Raw genomic sequence first — 22,564 nt, 5'->3', positions numbered from 1 at the left:
AGATACACACCACCTCAGGCTATGGCCCATGTGAACACACAGCTAGAAAAATTAGGATACTGCACCTGAAAAGAGTCCAGAGTTGTCAATGGGTCCAGGAAACAGATTATGTTCACCCACATTGTACATATCCCAGCTATCAAAGCCCACATACTTCTTCCACTGCTTGAACCACCGGCTGTCAATAAGATACCTAGAGAGAAACAAAACAGTTTCATATAAAAGCCAAAGTTCTCTGTTTCTGCCATCTCTCCTTTAATTTTGTTCTCTGGATGCCTACTCTTAACTTTTTATGGTCTTTGCACCAAGGTAATTCCCACTAAAATCACACTCTTTTTTTTTTTTTTGGAGACAGGGTTTCTCTGTATAGTCCTGACTGTCCTAGAACTTCCTCTAAAGACCAGGCTAGCCTCGAAATCAGAGATCAAACCCGCCTCTGCCTCCTGAGTGCTGAGTGCTGGGATTAAAGGCATGAGCCACCACCACCTGGCTAAAAATCACACTCTTAACATCAGGACCAGAGGTCAGTCCCATATGGCAGAAAAGGCCTAATCTAGGCCAGATAATCACTTAAAGAAATGATTGCTAAAAGAATAAGTAAAGGGAACTAGCTGTGGTGGCCCATATCTGTGATTCCCGCATTTGGAAGGTGAAGGCAGAAATGTCTGTCTCCACTGCATAGTAAGTTTGAGGTCACTTATCTACAAGAGACCATATCTGTAAAAAACAAAACAAAGCAAGGCATGGTGGTGTACACCTTTAGGTCCGAGCACTCAGGAGGCAGACGCTTTTGGATCTCTACAAGTTCCAGGCCAATTTGGTTTACATAGTGAATTCCAGACCCCAACCAAGGCTACATAATGAGACCCTGTCTGAAAAAAACAAACAAGGTACTAGAAAGATAACTTAGGCTGGACAGCGGTGGCGTACGCCTTTAATCCCAGCACTTGGGAGGTAGAGGCAGGTGGATCTCTGTGAGTTCGAGGCCAGCCTGGTCTACAGAGTGAGATCCAGGACAGGCACCAAAACTACAGAGAAACCCTGTCTCAAAAAAGAAAAAGAGAGAGAGAGAGAGAGAACGAGAGAACTTAGAGGTTAAGAGAGCTCGGTGCTCTGGCAAAGGACTCAAGCTTGATTCCCAGCACCCATGTCTGGTAGTGCACACCTCTAGCTCCAGGGAGTACATCACCCTCTTGCAGTCTGCACAGGCACCTGCGTGCACAGGGTGTGCCACACATACACCCAATCACACTTATCCAACATAAAGCCAGGTGTGGGATCACTCATCTAGAATGCCATCACACAGGAGGCAGTAGAAGCCTGACTACAAGTTTGAGGCCAGCCTGGCATACATTTCAAGTTCCAAACCAGCAAGGGCCATACAGTGTCTCAAACAATTTCTGAAAGATTTTTAAATTTAATTTTTGAGATTGGGTCTCAGTGTGTAGCCCCAGAAAGTCTTGAACTCAGAGATTCACCTGCCTCTGCCTCCCAAATGCTGAGATTAAAGCTGTATGCTACTACGCCTAGCTAGGATTTTACTTTGAATTATGCACTTGTGTCTGTGCATGACACAGGTGCCCACGGAGGCCAGGGGAGCCAGATATCCTAGAACTTGAGTTATAGACAGCCGGGAGCCACCCAACATGGGTGCTGGGATTCAAACCCAGGTTCTCTCCAAGAACAATATGAGTTCTTAACTGCTGAGCTATCTCTCCAGCCAATGAGCAATCATTTAATATGGACTCTTTCTAGAAGTAAAACTATGCTTACTAAGTTATTAAGTACATTCTCGACAACCTCTTCATTTATTTGTTTATTTATTTATTTTAGGCAGAGCCTTACTATGTCATTCAGGCTGGCCCTGAAACTTGACAGCAGTACACCTCTCTAGTGCTAAGATTACAAGCATGTACTTCCACACCAATCTGAGTATTCTTAAATGTGTCATCCCTTGCAGAAGAATTTCTAAATTACCTCTATTTGTCTGGCTTTTCACTAGCTCAATCTAAACACCGTAGAACTATAGCTGAAAGGCATCCTCCCCACATACACACAATTTATATCTCTTCTACAATCTTCAGAGTGGTCACAATCAGTGGAAAACCTACTAGTGTTTTTGACTCCTACACAGTAGCACCAGGGGCATTTCTCCACTACTGGTGAGTACTATCCCTCCTAGTAAACAATCTATTGAATCTGCTCTTTTAAATCCTGGGCATTTTTTTTTTTTTTTTTTTTTGGAGAGGTCATGCTCACTGTGCAAACTGCAGCAATCCCCCAGCCTCTGCCCCTGCAAAACAGTAAAGCATTTGCCACCATGCCTGGCAAAATCTTGGAACTTTCGATCTATTTTGCTCCTCCGGGATTCAAGTTCTGCTCCTCTCCCACTCCTAGAACTAACTACTGCCACAATTGTTCCTGACATCTGACAATCTGGGTCCGGAGACATTTATTCAGCTTCTGGCCTTGAATCTGTTCCGTACTTTACAAGTTACAAAGTGTCTACATCTGATCTTCTCTCAACCCCCTGAGCGCCATAAGCCACAAATTGCTACCCTGGTTTTAATCGTTAAGGAACCGAGGTCTGTAAGGTATGGACACCTTCCCCCAAGGTCACCATCAAGTGCCCAAGTCTTCGGTAGTCAAGTGCTCTCCCCTCTCCCCGCCCCCGGCGACCCGAGCACTCCCCTTTTCCCACATTCTACATCCCCTGTCCGCGCCGGCCCAAGACCCTTGGGAGTACGAATGGGCCAAGACACACCCCAGACCTGTCAGCGCTGTGCCCCAGCTGATCTCGGGGTTTCTTTCATGAGCGGCGGCTGTCAAGCTACTCTTTCAGACTCCAGGCACCGCCCCCGGCCAGCCTCTACCTAAAGCTGAGGAAAGGGGCCCGGCCTGAGGGCCAGCGACCCGGCCCGAGTCTCTGCGCCGTGGAAGGGCAGCCCGGACGCTCACCACTGCGCCCCACGTTGGAGCGTGGTCCCCATCAAGGCTCCGAGCTCCGTCTTCTGGGTCTCCACATCCGGTCGCTCACGGCTGCCTCGGCCTTCCGCCATCTCGTCCGCCGCCCCGGCCCAGCCGGCCCGGACATCCGCCTAGCGCACGGCGTGCTGTGGGCCGCGCCCACGCATGCACGTAAGCACGCACGTGCGCGCGCCCGGGGCCGCCGTCAGCTTCCGCCCCTTCGCCCCGCCCCCACGAGCCGTCCCCACCCCAGCCCCACCCCCACCTCCTGGAGCTGGGTCGGACGGAAGAGGGCTGGACGCGCAGAGGCGGGGGCCACATCCCCCCGAGTACGCGCGGCTTCTTCGGGAAGAACGCCCGCAGCTCTGCGATGACGTCCAGAGGTCTGACGACAGGCCGGCCCTCGGCCCCTCAGGCACTCGCTCCGTCCTGGTCTGTGGGGTTATCCTGGTGCTAAATCTGAGTGCGAGAAGCCCGCCACTAGCTCTTCTTGTTCCACTTGGTGCCATTCCGCTTTCAGCAAGACCGCCCAAATGCGAGATTGAATCTACTGCCTCGGCAGCCGCTGTAACCAGGTGCACAGACACATTGGGATCTGGAATGTCCGGTGTGGTCCAGCCTTTAACAATTGTCTCAAACAAGGGCCGGCGAGATGGCTCTGTGGGTAGTGCTTGCCATGCAAGCGTGAAGACTAGGTTTGATCTCCTGAACCCATGTAAAGGTGGAAGAAAAGAATTGGCTCCTTAAAATTGTGCTTTGTTCCCGACACAGGCACTGTGTGGCATGAGTTCACTTTATAGTCATACAACAGTGAAACTTGTCTGTTTGAGACAGGGTCTCTTGTAGTCCTGGCTGCCCTGGAAGTCCCTATATATACCAGGCTGGTCTCGAACCCAGATCCAATCTGCCTCTGCCTCCGGAGTGCTGAGATTAAATGTGTAAACCACCACACCTGGCAATAAATAAATAGAATTAGGCCCTGTCTCAAAAAACAAAGTTGTCTTAAGCAACCTAGTCGTCAGAATCCTGTCAGCCCTCCACGTCAAGGAGAGTGGCAGCCAGAGGGCTGACAGCAACTGAGGAAGGGATGAGATCTGGGCATTTTAATTTTTCCCTGGAACAAAGATTGTGTGTCCTGAAAACCTTTCTCCAATGGCTTCTGCACAGGTTCAGAAGCACAGATCTTCTAGAGGAAAAAGTAGGCCTCCATCAGCACAGGTGAGCTGGTGAGTCTCCACTTCTCAGGCAAATCCTGTCTTGAACAATAAGGAAAATAAGAATTCTTGGGGATGGGCGTAGGCGGGGCTCAGTTGGAGAACCATAGGCAAGCATGTGCAGGCCCTTGGTTCCTAGCAGCCCTCAAAAAACAAAAACCACCCAATTCCCTTACTTTCCTACAATCTGTTATAATACAGATCTTTTAAAAAAGATGTATTTATTTTATGTGTAAGTGTGTGCGCCCCTGCATAAGTTTATGTGTTCCACCTGCATGCAGGTACCCTCCAAGGTTAGAGGGCATTGTATCCCCAGATTCTAGGGCCTAGACGTAGTTACAGTTATGAGCTGCCTAACAGGAGTGTGGAGCTATCCTTGTGTTCTCTGTTACCCACAGAGCCATCTCATCAGCCCCTGTGTGTGAAACCTTGTAAGTTCGTTAACTTTGATTCACTCTGGCTTGTCTTGAAATTGTTCCCTATGTATAGGATCCAGCTTACATCAGTGGAGTTTCCCAGAGAGAAAGGGAACTCCTCAGGCCTCGTGTTTTGGGGCTATGTCTCTCCTGTACTGTTGATTGTTATGCCCAGATCTCAGGGACCCCCCCAAAAGACCACCCGTATGTAAAAGCAAAGAGCCTTTATTCTCTTCAAGCCCTGAGCTTGGTCTCTCTCTGTCCTATGCAGCAGTGAGAGCAGAGAGCCCCGAGCTTAGGTGGGGTGGGGTTTTTAACCATAGCAGAGGTTGAGGTGAGGGGATTTCTAGGGTCCAGGACCCTGATTGGCTGACAATTGTCTAGGGGTATCTGTAAAACAAAAAATAGGTGTGTGCTAGACTCAAAGACATTTGGCCACCTTATCTAATGGTTAGAATGTTTGGGATGTCAGGTATTTCCTCATCCCTGGGTGGATCCCTGGGTGGTATCAGCTTAAGAAGGCTTTTCCTGGATCTAGGTGTTGCCTGCCAGTAAGCCTGTCACAGAAGCTGTATCTAGGCCCCTAAGCTTATCATGGCTGCTATGTGGTCAAGCTGTTTTGGGGCCCCTCCACATTGATAAGACCTTGTCTCCGACCAAGGGGTGGAAAGACACCTCAGGGTAGAGTACTTTTGCCCTCCCAGAGGACCCAGATTCCCAAGTCAGATATCTTATAACTGCCTGTAACTACAGCACCAGAGGATCTGACGTTCCCCTCTGGCGCCCGTGGGCAGCTACACAGAAGTAGCAGACACACACACACACACACACACACACACACACACACACACACACACACACACACACATACTTGAATAAAAAATAAATCTTAAAAAAAATAAATAAAAGTAGCAAAACAAAAGGTCTTTCATAAACCACTCCCATGGGAAATTGTGTGATGGGAGTCTTTAAAGGGTGTAAACCGCAGGCTGTAGGAAAGCCAGACAATGTAAAAAAAAAGATGACTTTGACTTGGTAGCATTTGAGTATGGTCCCCAAGAAATTGCTGGAAGGAAGCACAGCTATGAGGGAATCTTTCTGATATATGCAATTCAGGATCAAAGAGTGGGGATTAGGCCAAAGGGACAGCACTGACTGTTAAAAGACCTTAATGAGATCGAAAACCAGAAAGGAAGCGAGTGGGGCCTGAGGCTTGCCTTAATGGCAGGCACGCATTGGCGGTTTTGGATCGAAGTGAAATGCCTGAGGGTGTTTCACAGCAGAGCCGCATCCAGGACGTAGACCCATTAGGAACCCATTAGTGTGGCTTTGGGAGAGGAAACTGATTAGTGTTGGAATAGGAAAAGGGCAACTGTTCAGTGAAAGTGAGAACATTAACTGTTTTTAATGTTGAGTTTTAGCTAATTGACATAATTTACTCTGCATTGGGACATCTGTCCTAGACTTATAAAAGAGACGTTGGGAAAAGTTAAATGTGTACTTGAAACAACCTTGAAGCTAAGAGTGCTACCTCATGCCAGTCTATTATCCCACCTTACAGAAGGAAGTTGAGGCTGAAGGATCTCAAATTCCAGACCAGTGTGACTGCATAGTAAGAGCTTGAAAAGGGGGAAAGAAGAAAAAAAAAAAGCCAAGGGTCTGAAAGGTGGTGCTCATCTGCTGCCAAGCTTGGTGACATGAAGTCTGTCTCGGGGATTCACATCGTGGCAGGAGAGGACTGACTCCCAATTGACTTCAGAGACAGTCTTCTTCTGGCCTCCACACACAAACAAACACAAAATGAATAACTGTAACTAATTCAGTGGGAGAGGCAACGAGACAGCTCTGTGAGTAAAGGCGCCTGCCACCAGCCTGCCACCAGAGCTTGGTCCCTAAAACCCACATGGTGGAAAGAGAGAGCTGATTCTTGTCTCCCGACACGTACACACATAATAGCTAAATAAAATGTAGCAAAAAAGACAAGAAAAAAGTAACAATGCAGCCCGTAATCCCACTATTGATGAAGTGGAGGCGGAAGGATTAGGAGTTAAAGGTACACAGCAAGCTGGAGGGCAGTCTGGGTTCTAGGGGATCCTGCCTCAACAAAAATAAAAGTATAAATAACTGTAAGACAGCCTGATAATTCTGTTCTCTGTTCGTGAAGCCAACCTGGTAGTTCCTTCTATAATAGTTCTTTGAAGGGGAAGGGGCTGGAGAGGTGGCTCAGCAGTTAAGAGCACCTGTTTTTTGAGGAGGATCTGGGTTTGATTTCCACCACCCTTGTGAAGGCTCACCATTGTCGATAACTACAGTCCAAGGGATCCAAAACTGTCTTCTGACCTCCATGGACACTGGCATGCTCATGCATCCAGGCAAAATACTCATAAATAAAATAAATCTCACTCTTTTTTTTTGTTGTTTTGTTTTTGTTTTTCGAGACAGGGTTTCTCTGTGTAGTGTTGGTGCCCATTCTGGATCTCGATCTGTAGCCCAGGCTGGCCTCGAACTCACAGAGATCCACCTGCCTCTTGCTTCCCGAGTGCTGGGATTAAAGGTGTGTGCCACCACCGCACGGCATTAAATCTTACTCTTATACATAAAAATATATCCTCTTTAAAACAAAAAATAAAGTGCATTGAGAATGTTAGAACTGGGACTGTGATACTCAATACTCAGGAAGCTAAAAGTTCAAGGCCAAACTGAACTACAGAGTGAATTCAATCAAGGCCGACCTGGGCAATTTAAAAAGGTCCTGTCTCAAAAGTAGCTGAAGATTTGGTTCACTATGAATCTGAATATGGTATACATGCCCATCATACCAGTTACTTGTGAAGCTAGGCAAGAGGATTGTCAGTTCAAACCCATCCTGAGCTATATAGAAGGTCCCAGGCTAGTCTGTGCTACAGAATGGGACCCTGTCTCAAAGAACAAAAACAAAAAGAGTGGAAAAAAGAGCCTGGGATAGCCAGGCGGTGGTGCCGCACACCTTTAATCTACACCAAGTCCTGGGCTCCATCTCTAGTACCACAGAATGAAAAACTTTAAAAATGTTTTGAAGCCGGGCGGTGGTGGCGCACACCTTTAATCCCAGCATTCAGGAGGCAGAGCCAGGTGGATCTCTGTGAGTTCGAGGCCACTCTGAGTTCGAGGCCAGCCTGGACTACCAAGTGAGTTCCAGGATAGGCTCTAAAGCTACACAGAGAAACCCTGTCTCGAAAAACCAAAAAAAAAAAAAAAAAAAAAAAAAAGTTTTGAATTGCAAAACATTACCATTAATCTTGTTATTTATGGAAAAAGAAAGCTGTTGGTGACATTAGTTTAGAACCTACATTAGAGGGTGGCAGCTTCTCTCTTCTTTTTTCAGTGTTTTCTCCTACACCATTTATGGTAGTTTTAAGGAAGTAGGGCATGTCCCCAGAACCAATAGAGAGGGAGAACCTCACTTTTATAAAAATGAGTAATTTGTTGTTTGGGGAACTACATTGGGATAGAAGACATTTGAGCAAAGACTAATTTTACCAGAAGTATCTGACCTCATTTGATCAATTTGTCATTTTAGCAGACAAATATAAGCAGCACTTGCTAGAATTGCTAAAATGGAAGTTTTTGAACCTGATTAAGTAACCACAGGGCCCACTGGCTTCTCAGAAGGTCTATGACCTAATGCTGCCGCTTCGAGTTCCCAGAGCAAACAGTGCCCTGCAGTCTTGTCGGCCAGAGGTCAGGGTCCTCCAAGAGCTCAGTGCAATGCTTGTTTCAACTGCTGAATCAGGAGATTTTGTGGGCACAGGGCAAGGCTAGAAGCAGTTACAGGGTGGAGTGTGTGTGTGTGTGTGTGTGTGTGTGTGTGTGTGTGTGTGTGTGTGTGTGTGTGTGTTGAGGGGAAGTGTTTGGCTGCTTGGAAAAATACTGAAGTGGTAGTGGGCAGTATTCTGATTGTCTCTGAAGACGGGTGGAAAAAGAGTTTCCTTTGAGTGAGAATGCTGTCTGGTGTCTGAGGAAGAATGCTCCCACCCAGGATCAGCCATGTTAGGAGGTTAGAACTTCCCTGTCCTGGCAGCCCAAGGCATTAACTAAGAGGGAAAACAGTGGGTGAGGGAGGGTGAGTCACCACCCAGCCTGAGGGAAGAGGTTGAAACCTTAAAGTTCCCGGGCTCCCATCCCTTCGGAGAGAATGGTTCAGCATACTGGTCTTGTAAGGGTAAGGAGAGAGTGGAAAACCTGTTCTTCAGTCTGGATGAAGAGATCACTGAGAAGAGCAGACTTTCCAGTTAAGTAGATTTGGAGGGCTGTAGAACATGTTAAAAAACATATTTAAAACATTAGAACATGTTTTAAAAATTATTTTAAAAAGTCTCCTTTAATCCCAGTGCTCAGGAGCAGGAGCCTGTGAGTCTGAGGCTAGCTTGATCTATAGAATGAGTTCTAGGACAGCCAGGGCTATATAAAGTGTTTCCAAAAAAAAAGTGTATATATTTTTGTACTAGGCATGATGGTACATGTCCATAATCCCAGGATTTAGGAAATGGGCAGACAAGTCCATCAGGGGTTTAAGAACAGATCTGGTCTCCAAAAGAAACAGAAGTAGACTGCACCATGGGACGCAGTGGTTCTCACCTGTAATCCCAGCATTTGGTAGAGTTTAGGAGGATGGTATTACAGGCTAGCCAGACATGTGGCAGTCAATAATCTTAGCACTCAGGAGACAGAACCAGAATTGCTGGGAGTTGGGGGTCATCTTGGGCTCATAGTCTTTTTATTTTTGATGACATAGTCTTTTTTTTTTTTTTTTTTTTTTTTTTTTTTTTTTTTTTGGTTTTTCGAGACAGGGTTTCTCTGTGTAGCTTTGCGCCTGTCCTGGAACTCACTTGGTAGCCCAGGTTGGCCTCGAACTCACAGAGATCCGCCTGGCTCTGCCTCCCGAGTGCTGGGATTAAAGGCGTGCGCCACCACCGCCCGGCCTAATGATGACATAGTCTTAAAACAACAAAAAGGGCTGGGAATGTGGCTCAGTGGTGAGAACATTGTGTAGTAGGTATGAGACTTTAGGTTTAGTCCCTGCCTAAATGCATACACACATTTCTTTAGAACCAGGAGAGATGTTTTTTAGTTGGTTCAGGTGTAGGAAGGCCCTTAAAGCCACCATTAGGCACACATACCAGGGTGGCAATAACTTCTGGCTCACACTGTAGATTACTTGATACTGCCCACAAATCTCTGGGTTCATGTTCCCAAGAAAAAGCTTAACTTGGTTACTGCAGAGTCCCTAGGAGGCTGTGATAAGAAACAGCTCCAGGTGTCTTGAGATAACAAAGGGGTGGGACCTGAGCAACAGCCGGTCTTTCAGATATGTCCTATTCTAGGCCTAAATGTGGAAGTGTGCCCCAGTGCTAAGTACTCCATCTCCACACAAAACAGTACAGTGTAAACTCTGCATGTTTTGTCAAACCCCCACCCCCAGTAGTCCAGATTGGCCTCAAATCTTCCTCCCCATTGTGGGTACGCTCACCACCTTTCTTCACTCTGAACCCATCAACACCCCGCAGAACTTAAAAGCACTGGGTAGCAGTATAGAAAGATACAGCAGAGAAGCTGGTAACATTCTACAAGGCTGTGGTAGCTGTAAAAACAGACTCATGTGGGCCTTAACACTTGGGCAAAGATCTAGACTCTAGAGCTTTTTTCATTTTTGGTTTTTCTCCCAGAGCTGAGGGCCAAACCCAGGGTCTTTTCACTTGCGCTCTCTACCATTGAGCTAAATCCCCAACCCTTGATTTGGGTCTTAAGGTAACAAGGGGCACAGGGTCATTTCCGAATCCAACAAAACTCAGAAAGGAGAAGTTGACTCTTGGTGTTAGGGCGGCCCTAACCATTAGACTGCCCTAGCCTACTGCCTTCCTCTTTCTGGAGTAAGGACTCTGCCGTAACAGGGACTCCACACCACCCTTAAGCATGTCCTGGTAGAGGGAGAAAGAAAAGCACAAGATGCAGTCAAAAAGGAAGTTGAGACTTGGGTACTAAGTCCTTATCCTGACAATGAGGTTATAAAAAAAGGTGACATTGACACAGGACACATACAGTTCTTGACATTCAGCTCTTTATTAGTGGTGAAAATCACCTTTGTTTAGGCAGAAAGGCAGCGGGGATGGACAAGACCAGTGCCCATCCGAGGGTATTTCCCTGGAAATCAGGTGTTTCTCCATGCATATTTAGAGATAACACCATCATGGAAGAACTCCCCCCAGAGTGCAGCCAGTGATCACCAAGCCCGGATGCCAGGAACGCCTTAGGAGCTGCTGGGCTGCTGGGACAGCAGGGCTTCTATGTCAGGTTCGATGTCGATGGTGCGAAAGCGGCGGCTGTACCTGCGCACTGGAACACCGTCGGGGCCCACCAGGAACTTCTCAAAGTTCCAGGCAATGTCGTTGCGGCACACCGGAGACCAAATGATGTACTTGGGGTCGGTCATGAGCGCAGTGGGGTCGTCACTGGGTGCTGGCAAGGACTCCCGCAGGAAAGTAAAGAGCGGGTGAGCCTTCTCACCATTCACCTCGCACTTCTCGAACAATGTAAAGTTGGGTTCGAACCCCCCACCAGGTCGGATATACTTGAGGGAATTCAGAATCTCTTCGTTCTTGGCATTCTCCTAGGGGGAACAAAGGCAATGTTAGAAAACATGGACCTTCTAACTGCAAACCAGGAGTTTCCCATGAGTCACCAGGAAGTTGCCCTCCTTACACAACCCCCAGGACAGGCCTGAATTCCAACTGCTACCAGCACCAGAGGGAAAGTGAGCGGGTGTCCCGCTTCTGGCGACCTTGGGCCCATGTCCGCCCCACCCTGTCCGCACACCTGATGTCCGAACTGATTGCACGGGAAACCGAGCACCATCAGGCCACGAGGCCCGAGGCGTCTCTGCAGATCGTTCATCTCGGTGTAGTCCCGGGTCGTTGTGCCTCAGAGGGACGCGACATTTTCGATGAGCAGCACCTTGCCCCGCAGGGAGCCCAGGCTCACAGGCTCCCCGCCCGCCAGCGGGCGCGCGGAAAAGGCATACACGGTGGCCTGAGCCGCCGCGGAGAGCCGAGCTGCACACATACTGCAAGAGTTGCGGAACTCCAAACAGAATCCAGACTAACGCGGTCTGAGTCCAGCACCTCCCTTTAATGGTTGATGCTGGGGTCACGTGGCATCCGCTTTTTCCGGCCCACAGCCCGCTCTAGGTCCCAGGGTTCCGCCTCATCCGGCCTCTACCCTCCCCCAGCTAAGGACAGGCCAGAGGGTGCGGCCGGGCTGAAGCGCCTGGCAGAGCCTTGGGCACGTCTGGTCTAGCTCAGGCGATGTATCACTAATTTTGAGGCAGCCGCCTAAGCTCCCGCCAAGGCCCGGAGCCTCCAGCTCTGGCTGACTTCTCGACGGTTTCTTAATTAGTCTAGGGTCCCACCTAGGGAGCTGGCCGCTGTATCAGCAGTTGAAGCAGCTCACGCACCGTGCCTCCCTTACATTGTGCAACTTTACCCTTCCAGTCATAAGGTTGTACAGGGTGGGGTGCTTTTTTTTTTTTTTTTTAATGTGCATTGCTGTTTCGCCTGCATGTATGTCTGTGTGAGGGTGTTGAATCCTGGAGTTACAGTTGTGAGCTGCCATGTGGGTGCTAGGAATCAAGCCTGAGTTCTCTAGAAGAGCAGTCAGTGCTCTTAGACTGCTGAGCCATTTCTCGCCCAAAAGTTGTACAGCTTTAAAACCAGAAAAAGCTGGCCTGGGACTCAGAAATCCACCTGCTTCTGCCTCCCAAACGCAGGGATTAAAGGCATGTGTAGTGCTTTTTGTGGAGGGTAAAGGAGCCTGGAAACAGGGTTTCTCTGTCACGTTGGCTGTCTTGGAACTCGAAATGTAGACCAGGCTGGCCTTGAAATCAGACTCCTGCCTCTGCCTCCTGTGTGCTGGGACTAAAAACTAAAGCTTGGACCACCAGGCCTGGCTCTGTGGTGTTTGTTTTTCGAGACAGTGTTTCTCTATGTAATCTTGTTGTCCTGGAGCTAGCGCTGTGGACCAGGTTGATGTCGAACTCGGCGCAGAGAGTGCTGGGATTAAGGTGTGAGCCACCACTGCCCGGCTGTGCAGTGTTTTTACTAGCACTGAAGACTGGATGTCAGGGTGAGTTCTTGGGGCCGTTTACTTTCAGAGAGAGTAAACTGGAGGCTAGACAAGAGAGGCACTCAGTTCCAAGGCAGCCCTTCTCAGTACCCTGCACAAGCACTCTTAACTCTACTTTTCTGCCCCCAGGTCCCTCCTTCATCTCACTACGGCATTCCACTCCTCTTCAGATTCAAATGTGTACAGGAGAGTCGTTGTACGTTCTTGGGAGGAGCCAGGTTAGTGTGAGGATGGAAGGAGCTGGTGTGACATAAGGAACCTCTCCAGGGAGAGGTGGCCAGTGAGGCTATCTTCCCATCTTCCTGCCCCTAGCCCAGTTGAAAGCAAAACACACACTCGGATACAGGAAGTTTAGAAAACTGCCTTTATTCTATTAGTTGGAAAAATTAACTGGTACAGAAAAAAAGTTTAGTCAGCTGGAGAGAAGAGAAAACCTCCCTTGCCACCCTCAAGAACTGGTGGCTCCTCTGGGAGGCGACTTGGATACAGTGTGGATAAAGGAGCACTGTGACTGAGAGAGAGCCAGACCCTGCAGTCAGGTGAGAAAGGCCATGCCACCTCCAAGGAGTAACTGCCTCAGGCGTGAAACCAAAGTCCTGTTTACTTAGTCCAGTCTGGAAAGGGGTACTGGGATGATATATAGGGTTGAATAGGGAAGTTATGGCCATATTTTATTAGAGAGAGTGAAAAAATGGGAATTTAAAAAATGAAATTTCCATCTGACTTTATTTCCAAATACACGTTCTTAAAAAAAAAAAAAAAGAAAAAAAGAAAAAAAAGAAAACAATACATTTTCTGTGGGAATGACAAATATCAGTATTAGGAAATCCAATTATACAAAAAATACTACATCTAGTCTGGGGTAGATATATTTATTTTTGGTAACATACATCGAGTGGCACTAATTACACAGTAACTATAAGGTAACTAACATGAGACCACAGAACTGTAACTCTGCCACAGCTGTGTGGACTTGGGCCTTTCTGGCTGAGCAAGTTTTCAAAAAACTGGATGCCTTCCCCAGAGCTCTGCCAATGGGTCTGTTAAGGAGGAAAGCTCTGAAGTAGTGACTCACCAGAGTTCCTTGCAGCTGACAGATGAGAGGCAGGACATGTTAGTTATAAAGTAGTTACAGCCTAATTCACAAAAGTTACCAACTGTTTCTTTCTAGAAAGAAGCAAGAAGTTAAGAACTCCTTTGCCTTAGCGCCTGGTGTCAGGTGGAGAGCAGAGAGGGCTGTTAGAGCAGTGTCAGAAAGACCCTGGCTGGGCAGACAGGTCGGACATCATTAATAATCATGGCTGGCTTCTAAATACTGGTAGCAAGATGACTTCTGATTTGTAATCTTAGGTAAATTATAGATAAATGAAAAGGCCAGTAATCATACACTAAGATTAATAAACAGCACTTCAAAATTAACCGCATGAGGGCTGTGCTTGCACAAGGCTTCACAAAATGAGGCACCCAGATTTTTTCTTCCCACGTCTGGCTTGCAGAGCAGCTCTCGTGGCCATTTCAAAAACCTCTCTCACTCCATCTTTGGTCTTTGCTGAACACTCCATGTACCCAAAAGCGCCAATCCTGTTTGCCATATCTCTGCCTTCTTCAGGTTTTACCGGCTCCTAGTAGAGAGAGAAGAGTGCTTCAGCTAAGTGTTACTCATAGAGATATACAGCGTTTAAGATTGTTTTCTCAACTGTTTTGTTTGAGACAGGGTATCACTATGTTGCTGAGGATGACCTGCCTCAACCTCCTAAAGAGCTGGGACTACAGGTACATGGCACCACTCTTGGCTAAAAAAAATTCAAGCGACCCAGATTTAAGCTGTTTTATAAAATTCTCAAACTTATATGCATACCCAGAAACTATTATGTCTATTAAACCTGCTCTCTTTTTTTTTTGGGGGGGGGGGGGGTTCAAGACAGGGTTTCTCTGTGTAGCTTTGCACCTTTCCTGGAACTCGCTTTGTAGACCAGGCTGGCCTTGAACTCACAAAGATCTTCCTCCTACCTCTGCCTCCCGAGGGCTGGGATTAAAAGCGCACGCCACCATCGCCCAGCTAAACCTGTTCTCTAATTATAGGCAGAGAGAGGTCACAGAAACTGGGAGACTGAGTAAGGAATCCAGAGCAAGCTGTAACCTTTTTTGTTATACATTGGTGCTAGGCAAGCCACTGAGCTGTACTCCCAGCCCAAGAATAGTTTATTGAGTACAGTGTAAGGGGGCAACAAGTTAGATGATAATAAATGATAATAAATAATGATAATAAAAATGATAAATAAATGATAATAAAAAACTTACTGCCTGTATCTATTTTTTTTTTTTTTTTTTTTTGGTTTTTCGAGACAGGGTTTCTCTGTGTAGCTTTGCGCCTTTCCTGGGACTCACTTGGTAGTCCAGGCTGGCCTCGAACTCACAGAGATCCGCCTGGCTCTGCCTCCCGAGTGCTGGGATTAAAGGTGTGCGCCACCACCGCCCGGCTGTATCTAGTTTTATAGAGACCAAATACCCACAAATGTCTAGTGCCTGGCCATGACACTGAGGTGAGGAGTGCGTTTCTGTGGGTTGAAGACATTAACACTCCTTCACCAGAGAAGCTCTTTAGAGCACCTGGCATCTGAAAGGATGAGATTTATTTATTGCAATGGAATTTGGACCTTCTGTCTGTGGACTAACTACCTTTAGGATTTCCTGATCCTTTGGCCACTGGACAGGGAAAGGAGGTGTCTGCATCTAAAGCAGAACTGCTACTGGGGTGGTTCGTTTCCAGGGTGGCCCTTCTTAGGAGCAGGGCTAACTCCTAAGAGACACCCCATCTCAGTAAATAAGGAGCCTTAGGGAATCCCCGTGGTCAGGCCCCAGCCAGGAAAGGCTGCGTGGGCAGAGAACGACTTCTGGGATTCTAAAACAGTATGGTTTGTGAGGGTTTCTTTTGGGTGATAACTTTTAAGACTACTATAGGAAAGCTAGTGGTGGTGGTGCAGGCCTTTAATCTCAGCCCTCATAAGGCAGAGGTAAGCCGGTCTCCGAGTTCCAGGCCAGCCAAGGTTACACATGTGAGACCCTGCTCACAGTGAGACCCTGCTCACTCCAGCTCCTCCTACACCCACACCATACCTGCTTCATTTTGGCTAACTCCCGTCTTGTGTGCTCATCATTCCGAAGATCCTTTTTGTTCCCAACCAGGATGATGGGCACATTGGGACAGAAATGCTTGACTTCAGGAGTCCATTTTTCTGGGATGTTTTCTGAAAGAAAAAATGTACAGAATTTGAGAATAAATTCTAATCCCATTTTGAAGACCTCCAAGAACCCTGGGTTAAACTACCAGGGCATTTTCTTTTCCACTGTTGTTTCAAAAGCACATTGGAGGCTGGCAAGATCACTTAGCAGGTAAAGGTGCTTGCCACAACTGGGACCCAAGTGTTTAGAAGACAACCGTCTCTTGCTTATTGTCTTCGGACCTTCATGTGTGTCATGGCATGTGTATATACACACACACACACACACACACACACGCCCACGCACACAATTTGGGGCCCTAGCTGGATAGCAGTGACACAAACCTTCAATCCCAGCACTCGGGAGGCAGAGCCAGGCAGATCTCTGTGAGTTCGAGGCCAGCCTAGTCTACAGTGTGAGATCCAGGATAGGCACCAAAACTACACAAAGAAACCCTGTCTCAGAAAAACAAAACAAAACAAAACAAACAATAAAAAAAATTGGAGCCCTATATAATAATAATAATAATAATAATAATAATAATAATAATAATAATCCATTAACCTCAAAATCATAGAAAAAGGCAAAATCAGCTGGGTGGTGGCCAGTACACATCTTTAATCCCAGCACTCAGAAAGCAGAGGTCATCCTGGTCTACAGAGCGAGTTCCAAAAGCCAGGGCTACACAGAAAAACCCTGTCTCAAAAAAACAAAACAAGAGTGTTGCTAAGCTTCTCAGGGGTTGGGACCCAAATCAGAGCTCTGGATTCTGTCCCACAGAGAGAGGCTCACCACAGGCCATGTCTGTCCTTGCTGGTAGAAAGACCACAGCTGCCAAGGTCATGTTCTCTTTTTACCTTGCTCTTATTCCTGTGGTGGTTTGAATTAGGAATGGCCCCCACAGACTCATGAGTTTGAATGTTTGGCCCATAGGGAGTGGCACTACTAGGAGGTGTGGCCTTGCTGGAGTAGTGCATCATGGTGGAGGTGAGCTTTTATATGCTCAAGCTAGGCCTAGTATGGCGGTCTCCTGATGCTGCCTGCAGACCGCCATGATTCCTTCCTGCCATGATATATTATAACGGACTAAACCTCTGAAACTGTAAGCCAGCCCCAATGAAATGTTTTCCTTTAAAAGAGTTGCCATGGCCACTGTGTGGTAACGAGGCACACCTTTAATCCTGGCACTCAGGAGACAGAGGCAGGTGGATCTCTGTAAGAGGCCAGTCTGGTCTACAAATTGAGTTCCAGGATAGTCAGAGCTGTCTCAAAAAACTCAAAAGAAGAAAAAAAAAAAAAAAAGGCAGGCAGCCAATTTTGGTCCTAGATACACCACTGCATTAGAGACCTTTTCCATTTAGTTATCATGTGTGCATTTGTTTGTCTGTCTATGTGTCTGTGTGGAGGCTGTCACTGTGTCACTGTGTGTCACGATCAGAGGACAACTTGCAGGTGTGCTGCTTCTATCATTTTGAAGTCCCAGGGACTGAACTCGGGTCCTCAGACTGGGGGGCAAGCACTTCTACCCTCTATGCAGTCTCACCAGGCCCAAATTACACATTTACACACAGCACTACACCTAGAAGGACTGGCAGGGCAATTTCTAAGCATGTGGGAGACCCTGAGATTTAATTTTAGCAGTGTGAAAACACTTTTAAAACTCTCTCACTCATTACTATTCTCCAATCTATTACTCACTTACTAGTGTGTACCGGTATGGGCACACACGTGCAACACAGTACATCTGAGGAGGTCAGACAACAATTTGCAAGAGTCATTTCTCTCTTATTGTGGAGGTGCTGGGGACCAAATTCAGGTCATCAGGTTTGGTGACAGATGACTCTTTACCTGTTGAGCCACCTCACTAATCCCCACCATGTGAACACACACAAGTCAAGAGAGACCTAGAACGAAATGAAACCCACAGGCTCACTGTAGAGAACCATGCACGGCCATGCCTCAAAGATGGCGCCGGCGTCCGGCTACCGCCTTCCCGATGGCAGGTGCTCCTTATTTGGCTAAGGCTAGGATCTGGCTTGCTTCCGCACATCTGGACCTAATCTGGCTTGCTTGTGTATGTCTGACCCTATGGGCATTGTCCACGTGGCACTATGGGGTTGATTGCCCAGTGGCTATAAAGAGCGTGGGCTGGCTTTCCCCGGGGGAGATCGGAGGAGGAGGAGAAGAAGATGGCTTTCCCCGGGGTCAGAAGATTGTCTCAAGGTTCCTGAATAAAGAGCCTGGTGTTGCGTCTTCCTTGCTGGTCGAGGCGGACACGACAGCTCACGCTCCAATCAAAAGGCTCCAGAACCCTGAGTATCATAATTCCTTTTCTGTATTTCTTTCCTTTTTTTTTTGTTTTTCGAGACAGGGTTTCTCTGTGTAGCTTTGTGCCTTTCCTGGGACTCACTTGGTAGCTCAGGCTGGCCTCGAACTCACAGAGATCCGCCTGGCTCTGCCTCCCGAGTGCTGGGATTAAAGGCGTGAGCCACCACCGCCCGGCCTTTTTTTCTTTTTTTAAAAAGATTTATTTAGCCGGGCGGTGGTGGCGCACGCCTTTAATCCCAGCACTCGGGAGGCAGAGCCAGGCGGATCTCTGTGAGTTCGAGGCCAGCCTGGTCTCCAAAGCGAGTTCCAGGAAAGGCGCAAAGCTACACAGAGAAACCCTGTCTCGAAAAACCAAAAAAAAAAAAAAAAAAAAAAAAAAGATTTATTTATTATGTATACAGAGGAGGGCACCAGATCTCATTACAGATGGTTGTGAGCCACCATGTGGTTGCTGGGAAATGAACTCAGGGCCTCTAGAAAGGCAGTCAGTGCTCTTAACCTCTGAGCCATCTCTCCAGCCCCTGTATTTGTTTCTTGAGACAAGGTTTCTCTGTGTAGCCCTGGCTATCCTATGCTGTGGGATGTTCTGTATGGCAAATGTGTTGCTCTGATTGGTTGGTAAATAAAACACTGATTGGCCAGTAGTCAGGCAGGAAGTGTGGGCGGGACAAGGAGGAGAATAAAGCTGGGAAGTGGAAGGCTGAGTCAGAGAGACACTGCCAGTCACCATGATGACAAACAGCATGTGAAGATGCCGGTAAGCCATGAGCCACATGGCAAGGTATAGATTAATGGAAATGGATTAATTTAAGCTGTAAGAACAGTTAGCAAGAAGCCTGCCACGGCCATACAGTTTGTAACCAATATAAGTCTCTGTGTTTACTTGGTTGGGTCTGAGCGGCTGTGGGACTGGCAGGTGAGAGAGATTTGTCCTGACTGTGGGCCAGGCAGAAAAACTTTAGCTAAAATCCTGGATATCCTGGAACTCACTCTGTAGACCAGGCTGGCCTCAAACTCACAGAGATCCCCCTGCCTCTGCCTCCCAAGTGCCATGATTAAAGGCATGTGCCACCACTACCTGGCATGATTCATTTTCTGAAAGAATGTCAGGATATATGTTTTTCAACCACTTGATACCCAAAAGGACCCAAAAAACAGATCTTTCCCATCTAAAAAGACAGTGACAACCAACCAGCCTGCAAGGCTACTCACCTAAACTATCAGGGCTGTCAATGGAGAAACACATCAGTATAACATCAGTGTCTGGATAGGAGAGAGGCCTCAGGCGATCATAATCTTCCTGTCCAGCTGTGTCCCACAAAGCCAACTCTACCTGTGACAGGAAAAACAACCACAGAAGTGCAATGTTATTATTACTACCCATTTTTCAAAAAAGGGTCACTCACTATATACATTCAAACAGAAGACTATTCAAAATAGTAAAAAACAGCTATTCATCTTTCTGAGAATCAAATCTAAATACAGGGTATTTAAACAGTATTATTTTATCAAAATAGCAAATTTATAAACAGAACAAAGTGCTACAATTCAAAATGTCCAGTTAATAAAACACTGTAGTTTATAAAACTCTGCACAAAGAACTAAGGACAACTCCAGTTGAAAGCTGGAGAAGCAGCCTTCCCCAGAAAAGAGTACACCAACTAGTTATCAATTCCAAATGGGCAGCTCTAAAAAACAAAGTTAACATTATACAGACTGAGTACGTCGTACTTATATAATTAGAAATACTCATGCACACACAATGAAAAGAGGTCATGAATTTGAAGAGAAAGAAGGGGTATATGGGAGGGTTTAGAGCAGCAAGTCTCAACCAGGGGGTCAAATGACCCTTTCACAGAGGTCATGTATCAGATATTTTACGTATCAGATATTTACATTATGATTTATAACTAGCAAAATTACAGTTATGAAGTAGTAACAAAATTTTATGGTCACATAACGAGGAACTGTTAAGGGTCACAGCATTAGGAAGGTTTAGAAGGAGGAAAGGGAAGGGAGAAATAATGTAATTATAATTTCAAAAAAACTAAAGGAAATAATTTTTACAAAAGCATTTATTAGATTCACATTATGCTATGAAAGAAAGCGGACACTCAAGAAGGTAAATCAATCTTTGAGTAATAGACTAATTTTTCTCATTCAGTGGCTCCTGAGTCACTCTGAACCACAGTACCTATGGATACATTTTTCAGATCAAACTTCCTTATTTCAGAGGCCTCTTATTGAATGAAGAACTCTCCTGTCTTTCTTGGGTAAGTCATGTTCAAAATTAACAGGACAGGAAAGGTAATTATGGACCACTACTCAAAGACTTTAGTAAAAAGTGCTAATTTATATTTCTTTTTTTATAAAGTGCATGCATGCTAGGTAAAAACTCTACCAACTGAGATACATATTCAATCTCGTCAATAAATTTCCTATGGGCAAGATCCTGGTTAATCTAAGATATCCAGGCTAAGATAATACGTCAAAGAGAATATATTGTTGGCAGCCAAAACTATCTTTTTAGTGGACAGTTATAAAAATACAATACCTGATAGTTACTTTATACAAATAGAATGTCATAACAAAATCAGTAATATTCACTAGGCCTTTGAGAAATAAGCTTCAAAAATACTAACCTAACCATACTTTCTTCAAATCAGTGTATATATGTATGTTATACTAATCCTAGACAAGAAGGGTATCATGACAGCAGTCAAAAAGATCTCATCAAATTCCCACCTAGTTTATCACAAACGGGGCACTATATGTTACACCTGCCAAACACCAGTTTTCTTGGCCAGGTGGTGGTAGCTCACTCCTTATATCCCAGCACTTGGGAGGCAGAGGCAGGCTGATCTCTGTGAGTTCGAGGCCAGAATGGTCTACAGAGTGAGTTCCAGGATGGTCAGGTTACACAGAGAAACCCAGTCTCGAAACACAAACAACAAACAAAATCAGCCTACTTATCAGGTCCATAGAAAAACTTGCTTCCAAGCATCCATGCAGATTGAGGTGGCAATATGCTGCAATGGTGGTCACCCTCAAAGAATATACTGGTTCTCACAGTCCCCACAGCACTGGGCCTCAGGCATGTTAGGCAAGTACTCTACCATTGAGCTACATAAGCAGTCTCCCATGTGCGTGTGTTTTTTTTTTCTGAGATGTCTCACTAAGTTGTCAAGCTGGCCTTGATTGCAAGGCTTTTGTCCCAACCTTCTGACAACTACAGGCCTGTACCACCAGGATTACTTCATTCTAGGTGGCAGGGCTTACTATGTAGCCCACTCTGGCCTCTAACTTGCAATCTACCTGCCTCGTGCTGGGATTATATGTGTGTGCCATGTGCTAGACTGGAAAACCTTTATATTTTGTTTTGCTGTAGGTATAAGTTCTCGTATACTTCAACCTAGTCTCAAACTTGTTATTAGCTGAGAATGACCTTCAACTTCTGATTTTCCTGACTCTACCTGCTAAGCACTAGGACTAGAAACAAACATGTGCCACCACATCTGGTTTATGTGGGGCTGGAGGTTGAACAGAAGGTATTCATTCTATCAGCTGAGCTGTATCCCCAGTTCCATTTACTCACCTATTTATATATTTTTGTATTTATTTATTTATTTAATGGGCAGCCTATTACTCTCTAGCTGAGGTGGATCTGCAACTTAAAAATACTCATTTTTAACCAAAAAAAAAAAAAAAAAAGTTAAGCCGGGCGGTGGTGGCGCACGCCTTTAATCCCAGCACTCGGGAGGCAGAGGCAGGCGGATCTCTGTGAGTTCGAGGCCAGCCTGGTCTACAGCGCGAGATCCAGAACAGGCACCAAAACTACACAGAGAAACCCTGTTTCGGAAAAACAAAAACAAAAAGGAAAACAAACAACAAAAAAACCCACCTCATTTTTAAATTATGTGTGTATGGATGTTTTGTGTGTATGTGTGTATGTATATATACCATCTATGTGCCTGACGCCCATGTGGGTGCTAGGAACTGAACTCAGGTCCTCTGAAAGAACATTTCTTTCCTTTCTTTCTTTTTTAGATCGTGTTTCTCTGTGTAGCACTGGCTTCCTGGAACTCACTCTGTAGGCTGGCCTCGAACTTACAGAGATCCACCTGCCTCTGCCTACCAAGTGCTGGGTTAAAGATGTGTGCCGCCACCACCTGTCCAAGAGCATTTAACTTTGTCATCTCCAGTCTCCCTGGATTTGGAACTTATGCTGTAGGGTTTCAGAAATGCAATTACCATGCCCAG

At 46.3% G+C, this 22,564-nt stretch overlaps 3 protein-coding genes across 5 annotated transcripts in view; all 3 read right to left on the bottom strand.

The window, feature by feature from the left end:
• Usp4 (ubiquitin specific peptidase 4) overlaps positions 1–3,125 on the bottom strand; it is a 36,169-nt gene extending 33,044 nt beyond the window's left edge. For both annotated transcript variants that reach the window (XM_052720705.1, XM_052720713.1), the window contains exons 1-2: positions 2,959–3,125; positions 66–193 (exon numbers count right to left, since the gene is read on the bottom strand). In XM_052720705.1, the coding sequence (XP_052576665.1) occupies positions 66–193; positions 2,959–3,059 (229 nt within the window). In that variant the 5' untranslated portion in view covers positions 3,060–3,125. The remainder of the gene's footprint in view (positions 1–65; positions 194–2,958) is intronic.
• A 7,547-nt stretch (positions 3,126–10,672) lies between these two features.
• Positions 10,673–11,787, bottom strand: Gpx1 (glutathione peroxidase 1). Its single transcript, XM_052720900.1, has 2 exons — positions 11,450–11,787; positions 10,673–11,243 (listed from the first exon to the last, which is right to left on the bottom strand). The coding sequence occupies exons 1-2, from the start codon at positions 11,693–11,695 to the stop codon at positions 10,884–10,886; spliced, it is 606 nt and encodes a 201-aa protein (XP_052576860.1). The 5' UTR covers positions 11,696–11,787; the 3' UTR covers positions 10,673–10,883.
• Positions 11,788–13,095: 1,308 nt separating this feature from the next.
• The window catches only part of Rhoa (ras homolog family member A), a 34,515-nt gene continuing 25,046 nt past the window's right edge, over positions 13,096–22,564 (bottom strand). For both annotated transcript variants that reach the window (XM_052720920.1, XM_052720916.1), the window contains 3 exons: positions 19,517–19,637; positions 15,872–16,002; positions 13,096–14,376 (listed from right to left, as the gene is read on the bottom strand). In XM_052720920.1, coding sequence (XP_052576880.1) covers positions 14,203–14,376; positions 15,872–16,002; positions 19,517–19,637 — 426 coding nt within the window. In that variant the 3' untranslated portion in view covers positions 13,096–14,202. The remainder of the gene's footprint in view (positions 14,377–15,871; positions 16,003–19,516; positions 19,638–22,564) is intronic.

The sequence above is a fragment of the Peromyscus californicus genome, unplaced genomic scaffold (assembly GCF_007827085.1).
Source record: "Peromyscus californicus insignis strain IS unplaced genomic scaffold, ASM782708v3 Scaffold_11__1_contigs__length_118956290, whole genome shotgun sequence".
Taxonomy (NCBI): Eukaryota; Metazoa; Chordata; class Mammalia; order Rodentia; family Cricetidae; genus Peromyscus; species Peromyscus californicus.
The sequence above is the reverse complement of the archived record's forward strand: the minus strand, read 5'-3'. Positions and strand labels throughout refer to the sequence as shown.